The 27,133-nt window shown below is 46.8% G+C and overlaps 1 protein-coding gene across 2 annotated transcripts in view; it reads right to left on the reverse strand.

The window, feature by feature from the left end:
• Positions 1–27,133, reverse strand: part of LOC118391524 (exosome RNA helicase MTR4-like) — a 48,389-nt gene that overhangs the window by 16,736 nt on the left and 4,520 nt on the right. For both annotated transcript variants that reach the window (XM_035783012.2, XM_052458353.1), the window contains exons 9-20: positions 24,326–24,446; positions 24,045–24,176; positions 17,612–17,691; positions 16,517–16,627; positions 16,125–16,226; positions 10,211–10,336; positions 5,010–5,160; positions 4,291–4,463; positions 3,988–4,056; positions 2,121–2,249; positions 681–791; positions 285–473 (exon numbers count right to left, since the gene is read on the reverse strand). In XM_035783012.2, coding sequence (XP_035638905.2) covers positions 285–473; positions 681–791; positions 2,121–2,249; positions 3,988–4,056; positions 4,291–4,463; positions 5,010–5,160; positions 10,211–10,336; positions 16,125–16,226; positions 16,517–16,627; positions 17,612–17,691; positions 24,045–24,176; positions 24,326–24,446 — 1,494 coding nt within the window. The remainder of the gene's footprint in view (positions 1–284; positions 474–680; positions 792–2,120; positions 2,250–3,987; positions 4,057–4,290; positions 4,464–5,009; positions 5,161–10,210; positions 10,337–16,124; positions 16,227–16,516; positions 16,628–17,611; positions 17,692–24,044; positions 24,177–24,325; positions 24,447–27,133) is intronic.

Genomic DNA, 27,133 nt, shown 5'->3' on the forward strand with positions numbered 1-27,133 from the left:
CCGGGTTTGGCGTCATTGTAAATAAGAATTTGTACTGACTTGCCTAGTTAAATAAAGGTCAATTAAAAAGATGAACAGTCGTTTGGTGCTGAATGTTCTGCCAAAATGTGAGTAAGTGAATGAGAGCCAGATCCAATATTATTTTCCTCTGATACTCATCCTGTGCTTGTTTGTCAGTACATTACTGACAGAACGTTGTATGGTCCCCTGCCACACACACCGCAGTGTGGTCCTACAGGACATGAACCAACCATCCAAAATAACACCACCCCACCCATGCTCACCAGGGCTTTCTTCTCGCAGAGGGAGTAGACAGCCTCCAGGCTGGGGTCAGAGTGCATGGGGTGGGAGTACATCCTGTGTTCGAATGCCTCCACCTTCTGGATGATCTTCTTCAGGCCTGGGTCCTTGATGCCCATGTCATCAATGGGGTCCAGCAGGGGAACTCCGTCTGGGAAGCGCTTCTGCACCTCCTGTGTGGTGGAGAAGAGACCAGAGAATGAAGCATCAAATCAAATTTTAAGAACAGCTTTAATGAAAGTAAAATACAATAAAACTATATATAACCGTCTCCAATGTCCCAGCCTGTTTTCATGGAATAAAACTGATTTCTGAGTAGCTTGAGCAATAGTGTTAATGGTTGAGAAAGGCATTGATGAACACAAGGCTGTCTCTCTCACCTGTATGGATTTCAGCATGCTCTGTCTGTTGTCATAAGGCCGGAGGTCTTTGGGGATGTAGAGACGGACTGAACTGATAGAGGTCAAGAGGCGGAGCATCACAGGAACCACCTGATCACAAAGACAAATAGTATATTATTTTATGTATACAGTTCATCTCTAAATATATTAGTATCTATTTAGTATTTAACATGGTAGCCATCATCGACTGCAGCAGGAGATCCTGAACACTTAATGGGGGTTTTAAACACAAATACAGCACTAAAATGCAATCCTGACTGCTGCTATGTCTACAAGTCTGTGGGATCTTTATCTTAGCACACCTGATTTAACCTTTCCAGTTTAAATCAAACTTGTTCCCCTAGCCTGTACTTCTAGTTAATGCAGCATAAGGCATTTAGCAGAAACCAGCCCAGAGAGCAGGACAAGGAAGTGTTTTAGCTGGAGTTTGGCTCCTCAGAGATAATATGAGCCAAGAGGCAGCCAGGCAGCTGAAGTACTCTTGATGTAGACAGAGCTCAGGGGTTTAGGACTGGTTGACAGAACTAAATAAAACAAGACACTGGGACTCTAAAGGGACTAGCGTACAAATGAGGGAAAATGTGCCGCAACAGCAGAGGCAGTTTTAATGCATGGAATTCGGTGGATCAGGGTTGAAATACCACTTGAGATCATTCAAATACTTTGAGTGTATCCTTTAACCTGCCTGGAGGGCCAGGTGGTGGGCAGGGTTTGTACTTTAGGGGCTGTTCTATTGGTCCATTAAGCCAAGCAAACTTAAGTCAAATGTGCAGCAGCAACAGCTAATGAAATCAGGTAAAAAAATAACACTGTGGGAGTATATGAATATGAACTCTTAACTGAAAGAGATCTAAGAGTTTGGAAGGTGTTTATATTACATGTTATGAATGAGGAGCATCTTTTCCAACCACACAAGCATGGTATGTTTCAATCTGAGAATGAAGAAACGTCTTAAATGGCTCTAAATTAGATACATTTTCTAAAATGGTATCTAAAATGATATCTTAAAATCAAGAGGATATGCAGTATAGCCAAACATTATTCCATTTCATTGTGTGGGTGTTGCTTTAAGTTGAAGAGAAGCTTTCTAGGACACAGCCCAGCAGCAGTTTGACCACAAACGCCTTTGGCCATGTTTGATTTCCTTCAGTCTCAAGGACAGTTAGTAACCCCTCCCATAATGATTGTGTGTGGACTACATTCTAGAATGTATTAATTTTGGATTCCATCCTACTGCTGACCACCAAACTAGGAGTATATAGTGTCCAGTCGTCACAGCAATGCATACACATAGACTATATCTCAATTGGCACCTATTGGGTCTCTAACCCCGTGTGAGGCCATACAGGGTCAAATGTAGTGCACTAGAATAGGGTGCTACTTCTGACAGAGCCATGGCGTTTTCCATCATATGCACACCTGCATTTCACCCTTCTCCCCAGTGGCAGCAGGTTTAGCAGCCTCTGTAGCTGCATTCTTCACACTCTCCTGACTACAGTGGACCAGCACCTCCACCACATACAGAGGGTCTGCATCACCTGTACTGGCCTGGAGAAGAAAAACATACACTCAACATGGGCACGACACTAAGTTGAAGGACAACACGTACATTACACTAAGGCCAAAGCATAACCGATAAACTGTATCTACTTTGTAGTTACTTTAAATACTAAATGTTATGTTTTCAAAGATACTTTCTGATAAAATTCAACAAACTCAGCAAAAAAGAAAAGTTCCTTTTTCAGGACCCTGTCTTTCAAAGAAAATAGGTAAAAATCAAAATAACAGAGCTTCATTGTAAAGGGTTTAAACACTGTTTGCCATGCTTGTTCAATGAACCATAAACAATTCATGAACATGCACCTGTGGAACGGTCGTTAAGACAGTAACAGCTTACAGACGGTAGGCAATTAAGATCACAGCTATGAAAACTTAGGACATTAAAGAGGCCTTTCTACCGACTCTGAAAAACACCAAAAGAAAGATGCCCAGGGTCCTTGCTCATCTGCGTGAACGTGCCTTAGGCATGCTGCAAGGAAGCATGAGGACTGCAGCTGTGGCCAGGGCAATAAGTTGCAATATCCGTACTGTGAGACGTCAGTAGTGTGCTACAGAGAGACAGAACGGACAGCTGATCGTCCTCGCAGAGGCAGACCACATGTAACAACACCTGCACAGAATCAATACATCCGAACATCACACCTGCGGGACAGGTACAGGATGGCAACAACTGCCTGAGGTACACCAGGAACGCACAATCCCGCCATCAGTGCTCAGACTATTCGCAATAGGCTGAGAGAGGCTGGACTGAGGGCTTGTAGGCCTGTTGTATCACCCGCAACAACATCGCCTATGGGCACAAACCCACCATCGCCGGAACAGACAGGACTGGCAAAAAGGTGATCTTCACTGACGAGTCGCGGTTGTGTCTCACCATGGGTGATGGTTGGATTCGAGTTTATCGTCGAAGTAATGAGCGTTACACCGAGACCTGTACTCTGGAGTGGGATCAATTTGGAGGTGGAGGGTCCGTCATGGTCTGGGGCGGTGTGTCACAGCATCATCGGACTGAGCATGTTGTCATTGTATGTAATCTCAACGCTGTGCGTTACAGGGAAGACATCCTCCTCCCTCATGTGGTTCCCTTTCTGCAGGCTCATCCTGACATGACCTTCCAGCATGATAAAGCCACCAGCCATACTACTCATTCTATGCGTGAGTTCCTGCAAAACAGAAATGTCTGTGTTCTGCCATGGCCAGCGAAGAGCCCAGATCTCAATCCCATTGAGCACGTCTGGGACCTGTTGGATCGGGGGTGAGGGCTAGGGCCAAATGTCTGGGATCTTGCAGGCACCTTGGTGGAAGAGCGGGGCAACCTCTCACAGCAAGAACTATCAAATCTGGTGCAGTCCATGAGAAGGAGATGCTCTGCAGTACTTAATTCAGCTGGTGGCAACACCAGATATTGACTGTTACTTTTGATTTTTACACCCCCCTTTCTTAAGAGAGGATAAGTAATCCTTCTCACCACCCCCCTAAAAGATTTAGATGCACTATTGTAAAGTGGCTGTTCCACTGGATGTCATAAGGTGAATGCACCAATTTGTAAGTCGCTCTGGATAAGAGCGTCTGCTAAATGACTTAAATGTAAATGTCTTAAGGGACACATTTTTCCATGTCTGTGGAACTTGTTCAGTTTATGTCTCAGTTGTTGAATCTTGTTGTGGTCATACAAATATTTACACGTTAAGTTTGCTGAAAATAAAGTTTTTTTAATCCATATTACCTTGACGTTTGACTTCTTTGAGAAATTAACGACTACGCCCCATCCAAAGTCAACTTCTTCGTTTTTGACCTGTAAAAAAGGGTCAACGGAATTGGCACATCTGTATGTTCAGCAATAACCATAATAGTTCCTTATCTGAGCAAAACGAAGTTGTTTTCCACCTGCTGAAGCCTTATTAAACAGAACAAAGACAAAGTAGATGGGAAATGGTGGAGCACAAGTTGTCTGTGTGGTTGTGCAATATATAGAAATATTTCAGTTGGTGGTGTTGGTGCTGTGGTATGAGTGCTATTTGTTTCTAACCTTGACCAATCTACCAGGCTGGAGGAAAGGAAGGCAGTACTTGGGTTTGTGGACAAACTCTTCGATCTCTTTGCCCAGTTTAGCCAGCTGCTGGCGGATCTTATAGTAAGTGACCACACTCTCCTCGTTGGGGATCTCTATGGCGTTATACATCTTCTCCAGCTTTCCCATCTCTGTGGAGTTAAAACAGAGTTCAATCATACCCAGAGAAAAACTAGAATGGGAATTCTCCTACTCTATTCTAATTCTAAGGTGATCATAGCAAACCTAACACATTGTCCACAGCGGTGGTCAAACGACACAGAAATAGCACCTGATGTTGCCATGTACAGTGTGTACAAAACATTAAGAACACCTTGCTAATATTGAGATGCTTGCTTGGCGGTCAGTGCATCAATACCGGTATTTCGTAAAATACCGTATACCAGGCAGCCCTAAGTGACATCAGTAAGGGACATAGCTATCACCTGGATTCACCTGGTCAGTCTATGCCATGGAAAGAGCAGGTGTTCATGTTTGTACACTCAGTGTATAGAGTTCAAATGCTCAAAGATAAAACATTACTTGTGCTATACATAGCCAGACCAAATCAACAGAACAGAACATTGAATCAACTTGGTAAATTAATTTGAATAAAGCACCACTGGCAGGGGAATTCCTATGAAAGAGGATCCGAGAATTACATATAGGACTAGACTTGAGAAGTTGTCTGCACTCACTCTCTACGACGCCGGGCACAGCCCTGTAGTGCTGAAACTGGTAGAAAGACTTCTCCAGCATGTACTCCGGGTTGATCTCCTCCACCCGCAGCAGGTTGAGAACCATGTTGTAGGTGAGGTGGAAGGCACTGTTGAGAGGGTCAGCTGAGCCCTGTGGAGAGCGGGATGAGAGAGGAAGGTTAAACAGGTCGCTATTCAGCAGGTTGAGGACCATGTTGTAGGTGAGGTGGAAGGCACTGTGGAGAGGGTCAGCTGAGCCCTGTGGAGAGCGGGATGAGAGAGGAAGGTTAAACAGGTCGCTATTCAGCAGGTTGAGAACCATGTTGTAGGTGAGGTGGAAGGCACTGTTGAGAGGGTCAGCTGAGCCCTGTGGAGAGCGGGATGAGAGAGGAAGGTTAAACAGGTCGCTATTCAGCAGGTTGAGGACCATGTTGTAGGTGAGGTGCAACAGGAGAGGAAGTAAGGCTGAGCGATACGTAAAATTAATTTGATTAATTTGAATGTTTGTTTTTATGTGCGAATTTCCAAATTCCTTCATGGCAAGAAACGATGTTCTTTGTATTTTTCGTTTATGTCCGCTTGTTCCCATGTTGTCTTTTTGGTCTCGTCTCCTTTGCTCCTTCTCATGTACACCAGAGATCTGAATATAATGACGAGATGCTCATGTTTCCACCCTAATAATGGGAGTTGTTGTCCCAAAGGCTGAAAGGCAGGCAACAAACGTAACTCCAAAATAAGCCCATAGAAACGCATTGGGCTTATTTGGGACAGATTCTGCGAGAGTGAAACCTCTCGCGTCGCCTCTTCCTCTGTTTACACACACACACACACACACACACACACACACACACACACACACACAACAAATAAAGTTGAGAGATCACTTCCTCTGTCAAGCGGTTTCAACTCGCCATTTGCATTTGAGGTTTGGTCCAACAGAATGGGTCATATGGACACAAACACATTGAGACATTACACTGTAATAGAGAAGTTACCCTTTCGATCTACACCATTTTAATGTCTCAACTACTCAAATTGTGCGCAGAACTGACACTAATAAAACTTAAGTATCAATGAACATTGATTCTGGAAAATGAATGCTCAGGTTGCAGTAACGCTAGCAGTTTTTAAGCCAAAGACATATACTAGCTGTCTAGTCTGTTCTATAAAAGTGTAATAAGCATAAAACAATTATATAAGGAATTGGTAACTTGTTCGCATTCTGAAAAATGAGGCAGGTAATTTATTTCAACATCTGAACAAATTGGACAGACTAGCATGCTGTTCAAATGGTTGGAGACGGCTGTGTTCATAATTCAACTGTTCTGATGTGTTCGCAAGTAAATAGATCCAAGTAGGCTAAACTTTAAGTATAAAGATTAGCTGGCTACTCACTAGCACGTGGACTTGTGCTTGAGAGATTGTGTATGAGACCCGTGTTCATTGTTCTATAATGCCTGCTTCAAGAAGTTAGTCATTATTCGTGCATTGTGCATGGTTCTGGTCAAATTTGCCACAAGAGCATTAGTGAGGTCGGGCGCTAATGTTGGGCAATAAGGCCTGGCTTGCATTCTGCGCTCCAATTCATCCCAAAGGTGTTCACATTTTTGATCAATTTTTTTATTTCACCTTTATTTAACCAGGTAGGCTAGTTGAGAACAAGTACTCATTTACAACTGCGACCTGGCCAAGATAAAGCACAGCAGTTCGACACAAACAGAGTTACACATGGAAGAAAAAAAAATAGTCAATAATACAGTAGGAAAAAAAGTCTATATAGTGTGTGCAAATGAGGTAAGATAAGGGAGGTAAGGCAATAAATAGGCTATAGTGGCGGGGTAATTACGATATAGCAATTAAACACAGGAGCGATAGATGTGCAGAATATAAACGTGCAAGTAGAGATACTGGGGTGCAAAATAAATAAATACAGTATGGGGGTGAGGTAGTTGGATGGGCTATTTACAGATAGGCTACATATAGGTGCAATGATCTGTGAACTGCTCTGACAGCTGGTGCTTGAATTTAGTGAGGAAGTTGAGTCTCCAGCTTCAGTGATTTTTGCAGTTAATTCCAGTCATTAGCAGCATAGAACTGGAAGGAAAGGCGGCCAAAGGAGAAATTGGCTTTGGGGGTGACCAGTGAAATATACCTGCTGGAGCGCGTACTGCGGGTGGGTGCTGCTACCGGTGAACTGAGATAAGGCAGGGTTTTACCTAGCAAAGACTTGTAGATGACCTGGAGCCAGTGGGTTTGGCGACGAGTATGAAGCGAGGGCCAGCCAACGAGAGCATACAGGTCGCAGTGGTGGGTAGTATATGGGGCTTTGGTGACAAAACAGAGGGCACTGTGATAGACTGCATCCAATTTGTTGAGTAGAGTGTTGGAGGCTATTTTATAGATGACATTGCCGAAGTCGAGGATCGGTAGGATAGTCAGTTTTACGAGGGTATGTTTGCCAGCATGAGTGAAGGTTGCTTTTTGTGAAATAGGAAGCCGATTCTAGATTTAATATTGGATTGAAGATGTTTAATGTGGGTCTGGAAAGTTTACAGTCTAACCAGACACCTAGGTACGTGTAGTTGTCCTTTTATTCTAAGTCAGAACCATCCAGAGTAGTGATGCTGGACCGGCAGGCAGGCAGCAATCGGTTGAAGAGGATGCATTTAGTTTTACTTGTATTTAAGAGCAATTGGAGGCCACGGAATGAGAGTTGTATGGCATTGAAGCTCATCTGGAGGTTAGTTAGCAGTGTCCAAAGAAGGGCCAGATGTATACAGAATGGTGTCGTCTGCATAGAGGTGGATCAGAGAAGCACCAGCAGCAAGAGCGACATCATTGATGTATACAGAGAAGAGTCGGCCCGAGAATTGAACCCCGTGGCACCCCCATAGAGACTGCAAGAGGTCCGGACAACAGGCCATCCGATTTTACGCACTGAACTCTATTAGAGAAGTAATTGGCGAACCAGGCGAGGCTGTCATTTGAGAAACCAAGGCTGTTGAGTTTGCCAATAAGAAAGTGGTGATTGACAAGAGTCGAAAGCCTTGGCCAGGTCGATGAAAACGGCTGCACAGTATTGTCTCTTATTGATGGCAGTTATGATATCGTTTAGGACATTGAGCGTGGCTGAGGTATACCCATGACCAGCTCGGAAACCAGATTGCATAGCGGTGAAGGTACGGTGGGATTCAAAATGGTCGGTGATCGTTAACTTGGCTTTCGAAGACCTTAGAAAGGCAGGGTAGGATATAGGTATGTAGCAGTTTGGGTCTAGAGTGTCTCCCCCTTTGAAGAGGGGGATGACCGCGGCAGCTTTCCAATCTTTGGGGATCTCAGAGGATATGAAGAGGTTGAACAGGCTGGTAATAGGGGTTGCAACAATTTCATGTGATAATTTTAGAAAGAGAGGGTCCAGATTGTCTAGCCCAGGTGATTTGTAGGGGTCCAGATTTTGCAGCTCTTTCAGAACATCAGCCATCTGCTATACAAGCTATACTGTTACACTGGCAATACTAAAGTGCCTATAAGAACATCCAATATTCAAAGGTATATGAAATACAAATGGTATAGAGAGAAATATTCCTATAATTCCTATAATAACTACAACCTAAAACTTCTTACCTGGGAATATTGAAGACTCATTAAAAGGAACCACCAGCTTTCATATGTTCTCATGTTCTGAGCAAGGAACTTACACATTAGCTTTCTTACATGGCACATATTGCACTTTTACTTTCTTCTCCAACACTTTGTTTTTGCATTATTTAAACCAAATTGAACACGTTGATTTTATTGATGTATTATATTAAGTGAAAATAAGTGTTCTTTCAATATTGTTGTAATTGTCATTATTACAAATATAATAAAAAAATATTAAAAATTGTCCGATTAATTGGTATCAGCTTTTTTTGGGCCTCCAATAATCGGTATCGGCATTGAAAAAAATCATAATCGGTCGACCTCTAGTTGAGACCACTCGCCAACGAAGCCAAGGGCAGTTTGAGTTTTGCAGATACTGTCTTGCGCAATCGAAAGTCTTAGTGAGCGATTACAACAGAATAGTCCGTAGAGAAATGAGATCTCCAGGGGGGGCCAGATAATTTAAAATGAGACATTTCACTCCCTGCCATTAATCTGTCATGTGTTAAACTGCCCCTTGGCCCATTAAAGACCCAGTTGTGCAAGCCTAAAAGGATCTCAACCCAGGACCAACAACCCAAGGTACCAGAGCAGAGACATGGAGGACTGACTGTTGTCCCAGAGACAACTTTAACATGACAGACCCCTAAATGGAGAGAAAGAGGTTTACGGTTTGGAGTTTGAGGCCTGCAAGCCTGTTAATCAAACCAAGCCTCCAGACGTCCCTGGTCATATCATGACTCCCTTTGCAAAACTTCTACAGAACTCCAAAAATGGATCGGGAAGGGGGTTGAGGTTTGAACGTATAAGTCAGTTAATCATACCAAGAGTCCTTAGATACCTGATGATATCATGGCTCCCTAAAGTTTAAGAGAAGTGTTTGGCTACAGCTGAGTGAGTTTGTAAATGACCCGTGGGTCAGGAAGTTGCTAACGGTTCAGAGAAGTGTTTTTCTGCACACGCCTGTGTGTGTTCGGCTGTGGAGCTTGTTCGTTAACGACCCGAGGGCCAGGAAGTAGCTCTATGACCCAGGAGACAACCCCAAAATGACTGACTCACTCTCCCACTGCAGCTCAGGAGGATATGAGAGTCTTGGCTCAGGTTTGCGATTGTAAATCCCTTAATCTCTCCACCCCCCTCATTGCAATCATTCGCAGAGTCTGTATGTCACTTGGACAGCGTGTGGAGGGGAGAGATTGAGTCGTTCTGAGAACACTTGGGGAGCTGTGTTGGCACGAGAACCATTGTGACATCATCCCAACAGGGGTTAGGATTATTGCAACGTTCCAAGAGTTACTGGTCTGGTGCTGAACGGGTTTTACAACTGGCCAAAGTCTACAAGGACTCAAAACACATGTCTTAGTACGTACACTGTATAACGTCTAAAGAAGATATCAATGCCAAGACTTTAGGCATCCCAATGGTTCGTGTGTATTGACACAGTTTACACATGGAGATAAACTATGATGATTAATCATTCATCTCCAAGAATATGTTCCACAGACACACACGGTTGTTATTTAAAAACCCCAGTGTGCAGTCTGTGGAGTCAGTAGTACCTTGAGCAGCTGTTTCCCCACTGCAGGGCTCATCTTCTCATCAACCATGAAGATGACAATACCTCTCTCGTCCATCCCTCTCCTGCCAGCTCGGCCAGACATCTGGATGTACTCCCCAGACGTGATCTAACAGAGAGACACGCACAACTCATTAATATGGTCACACACACACAGCACGTCAACATTCACACAGATGTAATGTAGAGCAGAATAAATGTGTAGGACCAATGAAACATGGAAAACTTTCAGTTTCTAGTCATTCAAACCAAAGTGTACAGAATGTCATGGGAAGGATTCTTTTAGAGGTCTACATATACATGTTCAAATGCTTTTTTCTGAAACAAATACGAGCTAGAACAGTCAGCTCCTGAAGGTAGATTGTTTTTTTGTATGCAACATCTACATTACTTGGCGCCAATCCCCCAAACGTGTAAACATTATAAATTGTAATTCTTCTATTATAATGGCACCGGAGAACAAGGCTGACGTTTTCCGTATTCATAAACAATTGTGTTTTTTCTTTGTTTCTTTTCGCCGTTTGTAAATGATTATTTTTTACTTATATTGTACATAATGTTGCTGCTACCGTCTCATATGACCGAAAAGAACTTGAGGAAATCAGAACACCGATTACGCACCGTGGACTGGCAGAATCCTTCTAACCCTTTATCAACTCCGACGAGCCTGACGTGTATGATATACTGCTTCATTTGTATGAAGGCAGAGAAAAGGGGGCCAGAAGGAGGACTGCCTTCTGAGAACTCGTACGCGATCGAATAAAGCCCCACTTCCCTCCATTCTGCTAGCAGACGTGCAATCTTTGGAAAATAAAATCGATGACCTACGCGGAAGATTAAACTACCAACGGGTCATTCAAAAGTGTAATATCTTATGCTTCACTGAGTCGTGGCTGAAAAACGACATTATCAACATACAGCTGGCTTGTTATACGCTGTATCAGCAGGATAGAACAACAGAGTCTGGTAAGACAAGGAGCAGCAGACTATGTATTTTTGTAAATAACAGCTGGTGCACAATATCTAAGGTCTCAAGGTTTTGCTCACCTGAGGTAGAGTATCTCATGATACGCTGTAGACCACACTATCTACCGAGAGTTTATCATCTGTATTTTTCGTAGGTGTCAATATACCACCACAGACGGATGCTGGCACAAAGACCGCACTGAATGAGCTGTATTCTGCCATAAGCAAATAGGAAAATGCTCACCCAGAGACGCCACTCCTCGTAGCCGGGGACTTGAATGTAGGAAATATGTATTACCAAATTTCAATTAGCATGGTAATTTGCTACCAGAGAGAAAAAAAAACTAGACCACCTTTACTCCATACACAGAGACGTATACAAAGCTCTCCCTCGCCATCCATTTGGCAAATCTGACCATAATTCAAGCCTCCTGATTCTTGCTTACAAGCAAACATTAAAGCAGGAAGGACCAGTGACTCAAACAATAAAAAGTGGTCATATGAAGCAGATGCTGAGCTACAGGACTGTTTTGCTAGCACAGACTGGAATATGTTCCGGGATTCCGCCAATGGAATTGTGGAGTACACCACATCAGTCATTGGCTTCGTCAATAAGTACATCGATGACGTCATCCCCACAATGACAGACCGTACATACGCCAACCAGAAGCCATGAATTACAGGCAACATCGCACTGAGCTAAAGGCTAGAGCTGCTGCTTTCAAAGAGTGGGATTCTAACCCGGGAGCTTATAAGAAATCCCGCTACGCCTTCCGACGAACCTTCAATTAGGGAAAGCGACAATACAGGACTAAGATCGAATCGTACTACACCGACTCCGATGCTCGTCGGATGTGACGGGGCTTGCAAACCATTAGCCTACTAAGGGAAGCACTGCCGAGGGCAGTGCTTGACACGAGCCTACCAGAGGAGCTAAACTACTTCTAATGCTCGCTTCGAGGCAAATAACACTGAAACATGCATAAGATGCACCAGCTGTTGCCGGAAGACTGTGTGATCACGCTCTCCGCAGCCGATGTAAGACCTTTAAACAGGTCAACATTCACAAGGCCGCAGGGCCAGACGGATTACCAGGACGTGTACTGCGAGCATGCGCTGACCAACTGGCAAGTGTCTTCACTGACATTTTCAACCTCTCCCTGTTCGAGTCTGTAATACCAACATGTTTTAAGCAAACCATCATAGTGTTCTTGGGCACAGGGACTAAGGTAACCTGCCTAAATGACCACCGACCCATAACACTCAGGTCTGTAGCCATGAAGTGCTTTGAAAGGCTGGTCATGGCGCACATCAACACCATTATCCCAGAAACCCTAGACCCACTCCAATTTGCATACCTCCCCAACAGATCCACAGATGATGCAATCTATTGCACTCCACACTGCCTTCTCCCATCTGAACAAAAAGAACACCTGTGTGAGAATGATATTAATTGACCACAGCTCAGCAATCAATGTCATAGTGCCCTCAAAGCGCATAAATAAGCTAAGGTCCCTGGAACTAAACACCTCCCTCTGCAACTAGATCCTGGACTTCCTGATGGGCCGCCCCCAGGTGGTAAAGGTAGGTAACAACACATCCACCACGCTGATCCTCAACAGAGGGGCCCCTCAGGGGTGCGTGCTCTGTCCCCTTCTGTACTCCTTGTTCACTCATGACTGCTCAGCCAAGCATGACTCAAAACCCCATCATTAAGTTTGCCGATGACAACAATGTTAGGCCTGATCACCGACAACGAGAGAGCCTTTGGGGAGGTGGTCAGAGACCTGGTCAGAGACCGCGCCCCCATTCTCATTGGCAGGGTTGTAGCGGAGCAGGATCAGAGCTTCAAGTTGCTTGGTGTCCACATCACCAACAGTTGTGAAGAGGGCACGACAAAACCTATTCCCCCTCAGGAGACTGAAAAGATTTGGCATGGGTCCTCAGACCCTCAAAAGGTTCTACAGCTGCACCATCACGAGCATCCTGACTGGTTGCATCACTGCCTGATATGGCAACTGCTCGGCCTCCAACCGCAAGGCACTACAAAGGGTAGTGCGAACGCCCCAGTACATCACTGGGGCCAAGCTTCCTGCCATCCAGGACCTCTATACCAGGCGGTGTCAGAGGAAGGCCCTAAAAATTGTCAAAGACTCCAGCCACCTTGGTAATAGACTTTTATCTCTGCTACCGCACAGCAAGCAGTACCGGAGCGCGAGGCTTCTAAACAATCTTCTACCCCCAAGCCATAAGACACCGCAATGTCTAATCAAATGGCTACCCAGATTATTTGCACCCCCCCTTTTACACCGCTGCTACTCTCTGTTACCATCTATGGGGAGGCAGCGTAGCCTAGTGGTTAGAGCGTTGGACTAGTAACCGGAAGGTTGCGAGTTCAAACCCCCGAGCTGACAAGGTACAAATCTGTCGTTCTGCCCCTGAACAGGTAGTTAACCCACTGTTCCCAGGCCGTCATTGAAAATAAGAATGTGTTCTTAACTGACTTGCCTGGTTAAATAAAGGTAAAATAAAAAATAAAAAATAGTCACTTTAATAACTCCACCTACATATTACCTCAACTAACCGGTGCCCCCTGCACATTGACTCTGTATATAGTCTCGCTATTGTTATTTTACAGCTGCTCTTTAATTACTTGTTACTTTTATTTCTTATTCTTATTTGTTTTTAAATGCATTGTTGGTTAGGAGCTCATAAGTAAGCATTTCACTGTAAAGTCTACACCTGTTGTATTCAGCATTTCACTGTAAAGTCTACACCTGTTGTATTCAGCATTTCACTGTAAAGTCTACACCTGTTGTATTCGGCACATGTGACAAATAAAACTTGAGTTGATTCTTATGCAAAAATGTTCATTATATTCTACTGAGCCATTTACTTTATGATCGTATTCTTAACTTTTATTGTGGTTGTTGCATTGTCGAGGAGGAACCTGCAAGTAAGCATTTCGTTGGACGGTGTTTACCATGTGTATCCCAGACTAGTAAAACTTTAAACTTTACCCTGGCGTTGCAACACCTCTTCAGAACATTAACATGGAGGAGAGCTGGAACGCCTTGATTTGCCCCTTGGCTTTAAAACCCTCTGCTTTACTAACGCTGCATGACACACATGGCCCTGATTAGGCTAATCAACAGATTTTCTTTCATCTCCAACTGTATAAACATTCTCTGCCACGAAACTAACCCCAACAGCTCTGTTGATACCTTCGTCATGCAGATTCAATCATAATCTCTTGGGCATTTTTGGTGCTCTACATCATAAGGTCCTGATTATAAGACTGGCTCTGGACGGTCCTCTCCTCATAAATCTCTGAGAGGGGGAAGGGGAGGAGGGAGGGATGGAGAAAGACGAGCATATGGAGCGAGATAAGAGGGAGCAGTCACCCCACGAAGAGGCCCTGGATTTCTGCTCTCTGTTTTGTTACTGAGGGAGGGAAGGAGAGACGGGGGAGAGGAGAAGGGAAGCCTTGACTGCATGCGTGGTGTTCTGGCACCAGTTTAAACACACCAGATGTTATTCGCGAGTCTCTTGGACAGCCGCTTCCCTTTCCCTCTCTCCTTTCTTTTCTCCCCCATATCCCTCTCCGAGCCAGAGGTGTAACGATCTGGCCCTTTCATTCCCTACAGCTTGATTCATGGCCGGCCCCATGGCCCCCAGCTCCTCACATAAACAATACGTGGCTTTTTATCTTACGACAGAGACTCCCAGCTCCCTCTGTGCTCCCTCTGTGCTCCCTCCGTTGCCTTATAAAGGCGTCAATGCACACACACACACAACGGAAATGATGAACCCTCAATATGACCTGTTAGACAGAGAGAAGAGCGCTGCACTACATGAAGTTAACCCTGGGCTCATCCGTCAATCTGGTTGCAACATAGCAGAAATTACCCACAGACGTGTGGATATTGAGTTGAACCTAATTGATGCTATTAATCATTCCAGGGAGTGATGAAACTTACAAGGAAGAAAAATGTCCCCATGAGGACACAGTCAGTCACTGACATAATGGAGTGACCCTGTCTTTACCAACGTGGTACAATCACAGGTATGTGAGAGTCAGGCTCATCAAAACGAGCGTTACCCGACGGGAGCCTGGCTCATCAAAAGGTGCGTTACCCAGCGGGAGCCTGGCTCATCAAAAGGTGCGTTACCCAGCGGGAGCCTGGCTCATCAAAAGGTGCGTTACCCAGCGGGAGCCTGGCTCATCAAAAGGTGCGTTACCCAGCGGGAGCCTGGCTCATCAAAAGGTGCGTTACCCAGCGGGAGCCTGGCTCATCAAAAGGTGCGTTACCCAGCGGGAGCCTGGCTCATCAAAAGGTGCGTTACCCAGCGGGAGCCTGGCTCATCAAAAGGTGCGTTACCCAGCGGGAGCCTGGCTCATCAAAAGGTGCGTTACCCAGCGGGAGCCTGGCTCATCAAAAGGTGCGTTACCCAGCGGGAGCCTGGCTCATCAAAAGGTGCGTTACCCAGCGGGAGCCTGGCTCATCAAAAGGTGCGTTACCCAGCGGGAGCCTGGCTCATCAAAAGGTGCGTTACCCAGCGGGAGCCTGGCTCATCAAAAGGTGCGTTACCCAGCGGGAGCCTGGCTCATCAAAAGGTGCGTTACCCAGCGGGAGCCTGGCTCATCAAAAGGTGCGTTACCCAGCGGGAGCCTGGCTCATCAAAAGGTGCATTACCCAGCGGGAGCCTGGCTCATCAAAAGGTGCATTACCCAGCGGGAGCCTGGCTCATCAAAAGGTGCGTTACCCAGCGGGAGCCTGGCTCATTGAAAGGTGCGTTACCCTGCGGGAGCCTGGCTCATCAAAAGGGGCGTTACCCAGCGGGAGCCTGGCTCATTAAAAGGTGCGTTACCTGGCTCATTAAAAGGTGCGTTACCCAGGGGGAGCCTGGCTCATTAAAAGGTGTGTTACCCATCGGAAGTCTTTGCCGTCAAACTTGCGTGCGCTGGTGAACAGGACGGTGCGGGCAGGCATGTTGATGCCCATGGCAAAGGTCTCTGTGGCAAACAACGCCTGAGGAGAAAGGATCAACAACAATACATTTAGCAAACTCACTCCAATTTAAAAACACACAGGAATGGCTATAGCTTTTTCACCCTATTAAGCTGAGATTAGCCGAGGTATACTGTGCTAGTCTGGTTGGATCCATAATAGTTGCTGGAACCGTGCTGGAAATGACAATATCCAAGCCAGCACAGTATGTTTGGGGTGGGAGTGATAGCGTGAAAAGGTTTCAAGTGAATGACAACGTTCTGTATAAGTTAAAGTGAGATCCAGGTAAGTTCCAGACCGGCAAGGCCTACCTTAATTAGCCCCTCAGAGAAGAGGATCTCAATGGTTTCCTTCAGGATGGGGAGCAGTCCCCCGTGGTGAATCCCTATACCTCTCCTCAGTAGTGGTAGAACATTCTCTACCTGGAAACACAGCAATAATAAGTCATTTGATGAATATAACTAATTTATTGTTAAAGACACTAACATATGTCAAAGACAGGACAATCTAGAAATCAGTGAAGCCATACAATGTCAGATCAAAATGTAAAACTTTTTTTTTTACTGTTCACATTAGCTTAAGCCAGCCATCTGAAGAATAAAAATATGCTGTCCTCCTCTGACCCTAGCAGAGCCACACACATGGTTGTGACCATTACCAGACCCTCTGAGCCAGCCTTCAAACTGCAGCAGCCTTCTGACAGCTCTACTACACTATAAACCAACGACCACCGCTCAGTAGAATTTTACATTTGTCACTCAGCAGATGCTCTTACCCAGAGCAGCTTACAGGAACAATTAGGGTTAAATGCCTTGCTCAAGGGATTATGTTGATAGGTTAACTTAGTCGGTTCAAAGATTCGAACCAGCAACCTTTCGTTACTGTCCCAATTGTCTTAATCGCTAGTCTGCCTGCTAAAACTACACAAACAGAAACAACCACAGGAGAACACATCCTATACAGCCTGAACTAACGGTATAAAGGGATAGAGAAATAATATTGCGTGTGCTTGTAATCAAAACCACTAGCGCGAACCGCAGAGAGACTGGTGGAAACTTTTACATGCTAATAAAGAATCCACTTTCAGAACCTCCAAAATATCTCTGCATGTCACCAAGCTGAACCATTTCAGAACAAGCTCTTCACGTTGCTCTTTGGTGTGGCTCGTGTGTTAGAGTTCTAATAGCCACGGATGACCGCACATCAAGGAGACCCAATTCACAGACTTTATTAGAGTGGAGTTCAACATGGACAGGAGACTTTTCTTCTGCCTCTATTGACATTGCATGGTGTGCATTAATTGGCTGCTTTAAGTGAGAACAGCATGTATTGCAAACAAGTAAATCAGGTTTTATTCAGTGTGTGTGCATGTATATATTTAATGACATTCAAATCAACCGACCCACCTGAGGCAGCTTCTTGTCATCGTCAGACAGACAGTCTACAGCGTTGTTAAACACCTCCTCTACAAGCTGCTTCTCCTCATCTGGAAAAACAAATGGGACATGTGCATATTAACTGACACGGTTGACCATCAGACGTGTATAGTGCCACTTCCGCCACCACTCCAAAGATCAACAGCCTTCTACATTTAAATGAGTCAATTGAGCAGACACTTATCCAGAGCCACTTACAGTAGTGAGTCATTTAGCAGACCCTCTTACCCAGAGCCACTTACAGTAGTGAGTCATTTAGCAGACCCTCTTATCCACTACAGTAGTGAGTCACTTAGCAGACGCTCTTATTTTTGTACTGGTCCCGAATAGGAATCGAACCCACAACCCTGGCGTTGCAAACGCCACGCTCTACAGACAGCTACACAGGACCCTCTGACAGGGCAGGTAGTGAGTGTTTTGTCTGAGAATAATGTTGCAGCGCAGACCATGTAAAAGTACATGCAGTGATAGACGGTCTGATGGATCAGACCAGGAACTGAGGCAAACAGGAATAAAATACATGCAGATATGATAACCCACAGCCATTTTCATATTCAAATACATGACTTGTATTTGCACTCCACGGTGACTGTAGGCAGGACCCTGTGTGTGCCGGTATGGGAGAGTGCGTCTCTCCTCTCCCTCTCCTATAAAGGTGTTCACACCGCTATAGAAATACTAGACGCCATGGTCACATTACTATACAGACACCAGACATACACCACACAGGCGCCACACAGATCCTATACAGGCGCCACACCATACAGACACCACACACACCAGACACCATACAGACACCACACACACACCATACAGACACCACACCATACAGGCGCCACACACACCAGACCATACAGGCGCCACACACACCAGACAGACACCACAGATACTATACAGGCGCCACACTATACAGACACCATACAGACATTATACGGGTGCCACACCATAGACACTATACAGGCGCCAGAGCATACAGAAACTATTCATGGGCCACACTACACAGACACTATACAGGAGCCACACTATACAAGTGCAACACCATACAGACACCATACAGGCGCCACACCATACAGACACCATACAGGCACCACACCATACAGACACCATACAGGCACCACACCATACAGACACCATACAGACACCATACAGGCACCACACCATCCATACAGACACCACACCATACAGGCGCCACACAATACAGACGCCACACCATACAGGCGCCACACCATACAGGCGCCACACCATACAGACACCACATAGGCGCAACACCATACAGGCGCCACACCATACAGACACTATACACGTGCCACACCATACAGACACTATACAGGTGCCACATAGTCGCCACACCATACAGACGCCACACCAAACAGACACCACACCATACAGACACCATACAGGCGCCACACCATACAGACACCATACAGACGCCACACCATACAGACACCATACAGACGCCACACCATACAGACACCATACAGGCACCACACCATCCATACAGACACCACACCATACAGACACCATACAGGCGCCACACCATACAGACACTATACAGGCGCCACACCATACAGACACTATACAGGTGCCACAGTCACCACACCATACAGACGCCACACCAAACAGACACCATACAGGCTCCACACCAAACAGACACCATACAGGCGCCACACCATACAGACGCCACACCATACAGACGCCACACCATACAGACGCCACACCATACAGACGCCACATCATACAGACACCATACAGGCGCCACACCATACAGACGCCACACCATACAGACGCCACACCATACAGACGCCACATCATACAGGCGCCACACCATACAGACACTACACAGGCGCCACACCATACAGACACTATACAGGTGCCACATAGTCGCCACACCATACAGACGCCACACCAAACAGACACCATACAGGCGCCACACCAAACAGACACCATACAGGCGCCACACCAAACAGACACCATACAGGCGCCACACCATACAGACACCATACAGGCGCCACACCATACAGACACCATACAGGCGCCACACCATACAGACACAATACAGGCGCCACACCATACAGGCGCCACACCATACAGACACCATACAGGCGCCACACCATACAGACGCCACACCATACAGACACCATACAGGCGCCACACCATACAGACACCATACAGGCGCCACACCATACAGGCGCCACACCCCACACACACACCAGGCGCCACACCACACACACACCAGGCGCCACACCCCACACACACACCAGGCGCCACACCCCACACACACACCAGGCGCCACACCACACACACACACCAGGCGCCACACCACACACACACACCAGGCGCCACACCACACACACCAGGCGCCACACCACAAACACACACCAGGCGCCACACCACACACACAAACCAGGCGCCACACCACACCACAAACACACACCAGGCGCCACACCACAAACACCAGGCGCCACACACAAACACACACCAGGCGCCACACCACACACACCAGGCGCCACACCACACACACCAGGCGCCACACCACACACACACACCACACACACCACACACACCACACACACCAGGCGCCACACCACACACACACCAGGCGCCACACCACACACACACCAGGCGCCACACCACACACACACCAGGCGCCACACAAACACACACACACACCAGGCGCCACACCACACACACACCAGGCGCCACACCACACACACACACCAGGCGCCACCACACACACACCAGGCGCCACACCACACACACACACCAGGCGCCACACCACACACACCAGGCGCCACACCACACACCAGGCGCCACACCACACACACACCAGGCGCACACACACACACACACCAGGCGCCACACCACACCACACACCAGGCGCCACACCACACACACACACCAGGCGCCACACCACACACACGGCGCCACACCACACACCAGGCGCCACACCACACACACACCAGGCGCCACACCACACACACACACACCAGGCGCCACACCACACACACACACCAGGCGCACCACACACACACACACCAGGCGCCACACACACACACACACCAGGCGCCACACCACCACACACACACACACCAGGCGCCACACACACACACACACACACACCAGGCGCCCACACCACACACACACCAGGCGCCACACCACACACACACACCAGGCGCCACACCACACACACACACCAGGCGCCACACCACACACACACACCAGGCGCCACACCACACACACACACCAGGCACCACACACACACACACACACACCAGGCGCCACACCACACACACACACACACACACACACACACCAGGCGCCACGCCACACCACACACACCAGGCGCCACACCCACACACACCAGGCGCCACACCACACACACACACACACCAGGCGCCACACCACACACACACACCAGGCGCCACACCACACACACACACACCAAGCGCCACACACACACACACACACCCAGCGCCACACCACACACACACACCAGGCGCCACACCACACACACACACACCAGGCGCCACACCACACACACACACACCAGGCGCCACGCCACACCACACACACACACACCAGGCGCCACGCCACACCACACACACACACACCAGGCGCCACGCCACACCACACACACACACCAGGCGCCACACCACACACACACACCAGGCGCCACACACACACCAGGCGCCACACCACACACACACCAGGCGCCACGCCACACCACACACACCAGGCGCCACGCCACCACACACACCAGGCGCCACGCCACACACACCAGGCGCCACGCCACACCACACACACCAGGCGCCACACCACACACACCAGGCGCCACACCACACACACCAGGCGCCACACCACACACACCAAGCGCCACACCACACACACCAAGCGCCACACCACACACACCAGGCGCCACACCACACACACTACAGGCGCCACACCACACACACTACAGGCGCCACACCACACACACTACAGGCGCCACACCACACACAATAAAGGCCCCACACACACAATACAGGCTCCACGCCACCCACACACCACGCCATAAAGTTAATCAGATGACATCCAGGTCAGCCTGAGAAACAAACATATGACCATTTATCATAGTCTGATTCTCTTGATAGCCTAGTCAAGTGATAGACTACTTATTTAACAACAGCACACTTCAGTCAATTAGATAGCAGCAGACACTTCAACATGTGACTACTCATCATAGAGCCAGTCAGTCTGTGATGCTGTTGGTTGGTTGGTTGGTTGGTTCCAGGGGCAGTGTCAGAGGAAAAGCCATACCTGACAGTTCCAGAAACACAGCCCAGAAACAATGTCATAAAGGATTAAACCCCAGCCAGAGAAGTTCATTAGAGGGGGAGGGGAAAGAGAAAAAGATGGGCAGGGGTCAGGAGGGAGAGAGAAGAGAAAGACTGATGCACGTGGCTCCCTTCTCTCTATGATCCTCAATAGCATTACTACAACCCTTGCCGTCCCGGGGACACAAAGGGCTGCACATTTGTTTTTTTGCCCTAGTACTACACCACGAAGTTAAATAATCAAAGCTGGATGATTAGTTGAATCAGCTGTGTAGTACTAGGGCAAAAAAACTAAATGTGCAGCCCTTGGAGTCCTGAGGACAGAGTTAAAGAAACACTGGATTTGCCTAAACCTGAAAACAGACCAGCAGCTCTGTTTCTATAAATACAACAGACGAAACTACAACAGTGCTGCTCCTTATTACGATGCTAATAAAGAACTGCTACGGTGATAAACAGGTTTTTGTGAGAGAGGGGAATTCTAAAACCTTCTGCATAAACCTCACGCACGGCTTAGCGAAATTGGTTGTGTAAATACAAAATCTTTCACAAAATGTATCAGCGTCAGTGTGTTGCAACGCAACAACAAAGGGAGGAAGAATGTCAAAATATTTGTTATTTTTGTACAAACAGCCTCTGGTCAGGATGGAGGGATAGAAACCTCTGTAGGGTCAAGCCAAGATTTATCTGCTCCATCATCTTTATCATTACACTGTGTTGTCTCTCCCCCCCTCAGAGACTGACTGGGCAGTACCCCATAATGCATTTCTTCACTGTAAGTGGAGCAGAGATCTAAAAGCAGCCGAGAAAGCACAATGGGGCATATTGATGTCTACTGGAGTCGTCGGCTCACTGGATACGCAGCCATCCTAGTCTGGCCGGTGGACAGAGAACATTTGGTGCCCTTGCACTTAGCTGACTTAATCAAACTTTCAACCAGCTACGCAGAACGTACTCTGACTCGTGGGTATTTTCCACAGTTAACCAATTAAATCTGCAGCCTAGATTCATCATCCTGCTGCTGCTACTCAGGATCATCGCACAATGAATCAGCATAGTCTGCATAACATACTGGCAGAGTGTCGCAAAGTGTTTACTAGCCATTCTATGGCTATGTATCAAAAGATATTCTGAATGGGCCCTGGTGAAAAGTAGGGAATAGAGTTCCATTTGGGACATATCTGCACACACAGAAAAGTTGTGTAGTCCAGTGTTGAGTGGCATGCTTTTATGTAGCCCATGGCTGGCATGCTCTGCCTTCAAATCAGTGGATTTAGTTTGTATTGTTAGTCACACCACGAAGAGAGCAAATGAGAGAGAGCAGTGAGTTACGTGTACAGTTAAAATTAAAATTTTGTGGCGGGTAGATTCCAAAATACCTTTTTACAAAGAAATGACAACCCACACATCATACAGATACCACCTACACACACTACCCACCATACAGACACCACCCACACATCCAGACACCCACTCCACAGTGCTAGCACTTCACTCACATTTGTAAATAAAAATTGTGTAGTCTGGTGTGTTTGTGTGGGGTGTCTGTATTACAGACACCCCACACACACACCATACAGACACCCCACACACACACCATACAGACACCCCACACACACACACACCATACAGACACCCCACACACCCCACAATTTTTATTTACAAATGTGAGTGAAATGCTAGCACTGTGGAGCCACACACCATACAGACACCCCCCCCACAGACACACCACACTATACAGATATCATACTATTTTTTATTATACAAATGAAATACTAGCACTGTGGAGCCCTGACCACACGCCAACGTGGCTGGTGAAATCTACCCGCAGCTGGCAGGTGTTCATTTTAGGCCCTGTTTGAATCTTGAGTGATGGCGACTATTAAAAACACTGTTAGAAAAATTCCTGACATTCCCGTCCCACCCTTGGAGGAGGTACATGGTTGTACGCAGCAAGCACCAAGTAGAAGAAAACAGACTGGTGGAGGCAGACTACCTGAACATGTCCAATAAGAATCATCCGTTTTCCACTGCAAAGCGCATTGCTATGTTGTGCTCTAATGAATTCTCCCCATCGAGGGAATAGCTACCTGTGTTGAAGTCCAGCTTGGACACCTGCAGGGCATAGGCCTCGCACTCCTTCTTACTGAAGCTGAAGATGATAACCGGCTGGAAGTTCTTCTCCATGATCATCTTCACGATCTTGAACACGTTGGACGGCCCTAAAGGAAACACATAGTGAACAAAACAGGGGATTTTGGGTAACATTCCAGGAATTTTGGAATCCAAATTTAGATGACACTAAGTCATCTGACAAAACTTTGCTCACATTAGTACTTGTGGTCAGCAGTATAGGCAGTTAGTCACACACCTCGTGTTCCTCCTTTGCGTCCCTTGGTGTCCCACTTGCCACCTCCGCTGCTGCCCCCAGAGTCCCCTGTGTCTCTCAGCACCTGCATGGCCGTGTTGAAGTTGTCCTCTCTGAACTCTCCCTGAAGGAAACAAGACACAATCAGACACTCTGGATCAATAACCGACCCTAGAGTAGACACGATCAGACACTCTGGATCAATAACCGACCCTAGAGTAGACACGATCAGACACTCTGGATCAATAACCGACCCTAGAGTAGACACGATCAGACACTCTGGATCAATAACCGACCCTAGAGTAGACACGATCAGACACTCTGGATCAATAACCGACCCTAGAGTAGACACGATCAGACACTCTGGATCAATAACCGACCCTAGAGTAGACACGATCAGACACTCTGGATCAATAACCGACCCTAGAGTAGACACGATCAGACACTCTGGATCAATAACCGACCCTAGAGTAGACACGATCAGACACTCTGGATCAATATCCGACCCCAGAGTAGACACGATCAGACACTCTGGATCAATAACAGACCCCAGAGTAGACACGATCAGACACTCTGTGCTTATTTCACATTCTATTACAAACTGACATATCTAACTTTGACGCAGATCTGTCTTCTGTGGTGAAGGATAAAACTTTAATAGTTGTAAGTACTCTGGACAGTCAACATCCGGTCATTCCCAGAGGTGTGAATGGCTATGACTACGCTACTATTCCCAGAGGTGTGAATGGCTATGACTACGCTACTATTCCCAGAGGTGTGAATGGCTATGACTACGCTACTATTCCCAGAGGTGTGAATGGCTATGACTACGCTACTATTCCCAGAGGTGTGAATGGCTATGACTACGCTACTATTCCCAGAGGTGTGAATGGCTATGACTACGCTACTATTCCCAGAGGTGTGAATGGCTATGACTACGCTACTATTCCCAGAGGTGTGAATGGCTATGACTACGCTACTCTTCCCAGAGGTGTGAATGGCTATGACTACGCTACTCTTCCCAGAGGTGTGAATGGCTATGACTCCGCTACTATTCCCAGAGGTGTGAATGGCTATGACTCCGCTACTATTCCCAGAGGTGTGAATGGCTATGACTACGCTACTATTCCCAGAGGTGTGAATGGCTATGACTAAGCTACTATGTCTAGAGGTGTGAATGGCTATGACTACGCTACTATTCCCAGAGGTGTGAATGGCTATGACTAAGCTACTATGTCTAGAGGTGTGAATGGCTATGACTACGCTAGTATTCCCAGAGGTGTGAATGGCTATGACTAAGCTACTATGTCTAGAGGTGTGAATGGCTATGACTACGCTACTATTCCCAGAGGTGTGAATGGCTACGACTACGCTACTATTCCCAGTAGTGTGAATGGCTACGACTACGCTACTATTCCCAGAGGTGTGAATGGCTATGACTACGCTACTATTCCCAGTAGTGTGAATGGCTATGACTAAGCTACTATGTCTAGAGGTGTGAATGGCTATGACTACGCTACTATTCCCAGAGGCGTGAATGGCTATGACTACGCTACTATTCCCAGAGGCGTGAATGGCTATGACTACGCTACTATTCCCAGAGGTGTGAATGGCTATGACTACGCTACTATTCCCAGAGGTGTGAATGGCTATGACTACGCTACTATTCCCAGAGGTGTGAATGGCTATGACTACGCTACTATTCCCAGAGGTGTGAATGGCTATGACTACGCTACTATTCCCAGAGGTGTGAATGGCTATGACTACGCTACTATTCCCAGAGGTGTGAATGGCTATGACTACGCTACTATTCCCAGAGGTGTGAATGGCTATGACTACGCTACTCTTCCCAGAGGTGTGAATGGCTATCACTAAGCGGCTACTTGTATGTTTAGCCAGGTACCTAACACCATGCTTCGTCATCCACTGACAGACATTGTAAAACGAACCTAAATAATAGAGTGATTTTTGTGTGCTCTCATCACTGTAACCCATCTGGCCTGTTAGGACAACAGCGTGATGCAAGCAATGCTTAACACAGACCTAGCCCGAACCATGAAAAACAGCCCCAGACCATTATTCCTCCTTTACAGTTGGCACTATGCATTGGGGCAGGTAGCATTACTACCGTACTAACTTTAAGTATCAGCTCTCAGAGCAGCTTACCGATCATTGCACCTGTACACAGCCCACCCAACTACCTCGTCCCCATATTGTTATTTTGCTCCTTTGCACCCCAGTATCTCTACCTGCACATTCATCTTCTGCACATCTATCACTCCAGTGTTAATGCTAAATTGTCATTATTTCACCACAATGGCCTATGTATTGCCTTACCTCCATAATTTTACTACATTCGCATACACTGTATATATATTTTTCTATTGTGTTATTGACTGTACGTTTGTTTGTATGTAACATTTGTTGTTTGTGTTGCACTGCTTTGCTTTATCTTGACCAGGTCGCAGTTGTAAATGAGAACTTGTTCTTAACTGGCCTACCTGGTTAAATAAAATAAAAAATATTCTCCTGGCATCCTCCAAACACAGATTAGCCTGTCGGATTGCCAGATGGTGAAGCGTGATTCATCACTCCAGACAATGAGTTTCCACTGCTCAAGATTGCAATGGCGCAGAGCTTTACACCAGTCCAGCCAACACTTGGCATTGCGCATGGTGATCTTAGGCTTATGTGCGGCTACTCGGCCATGGAAACCCATTTCATCAAGCTCCCAACTAACAGTTATTGTGCCAACATTGCTTCCAGAGGCGGGTTGCAACTTGGTAGTGAGCTTTGAAACTGAGGAATTAT

The sequence above is a fragment of the Oncorhynchus keta genome, chromosome 12 (genome assembly GCF_023373465.1).
Source record: "Oncorhynchus keta strain PuntledgeMale-10-30-2019 chromosome 12, Oket_V2, whole genome shotgun sequence".
Classification (NCBI taxonomy): domain Eukaryota; kingdom Metazoa; phylum Chordata; class Actinopteri; order Salmoniformes; family Salmonidae; genus Oncorhynchus; species Oncorhynchus keta.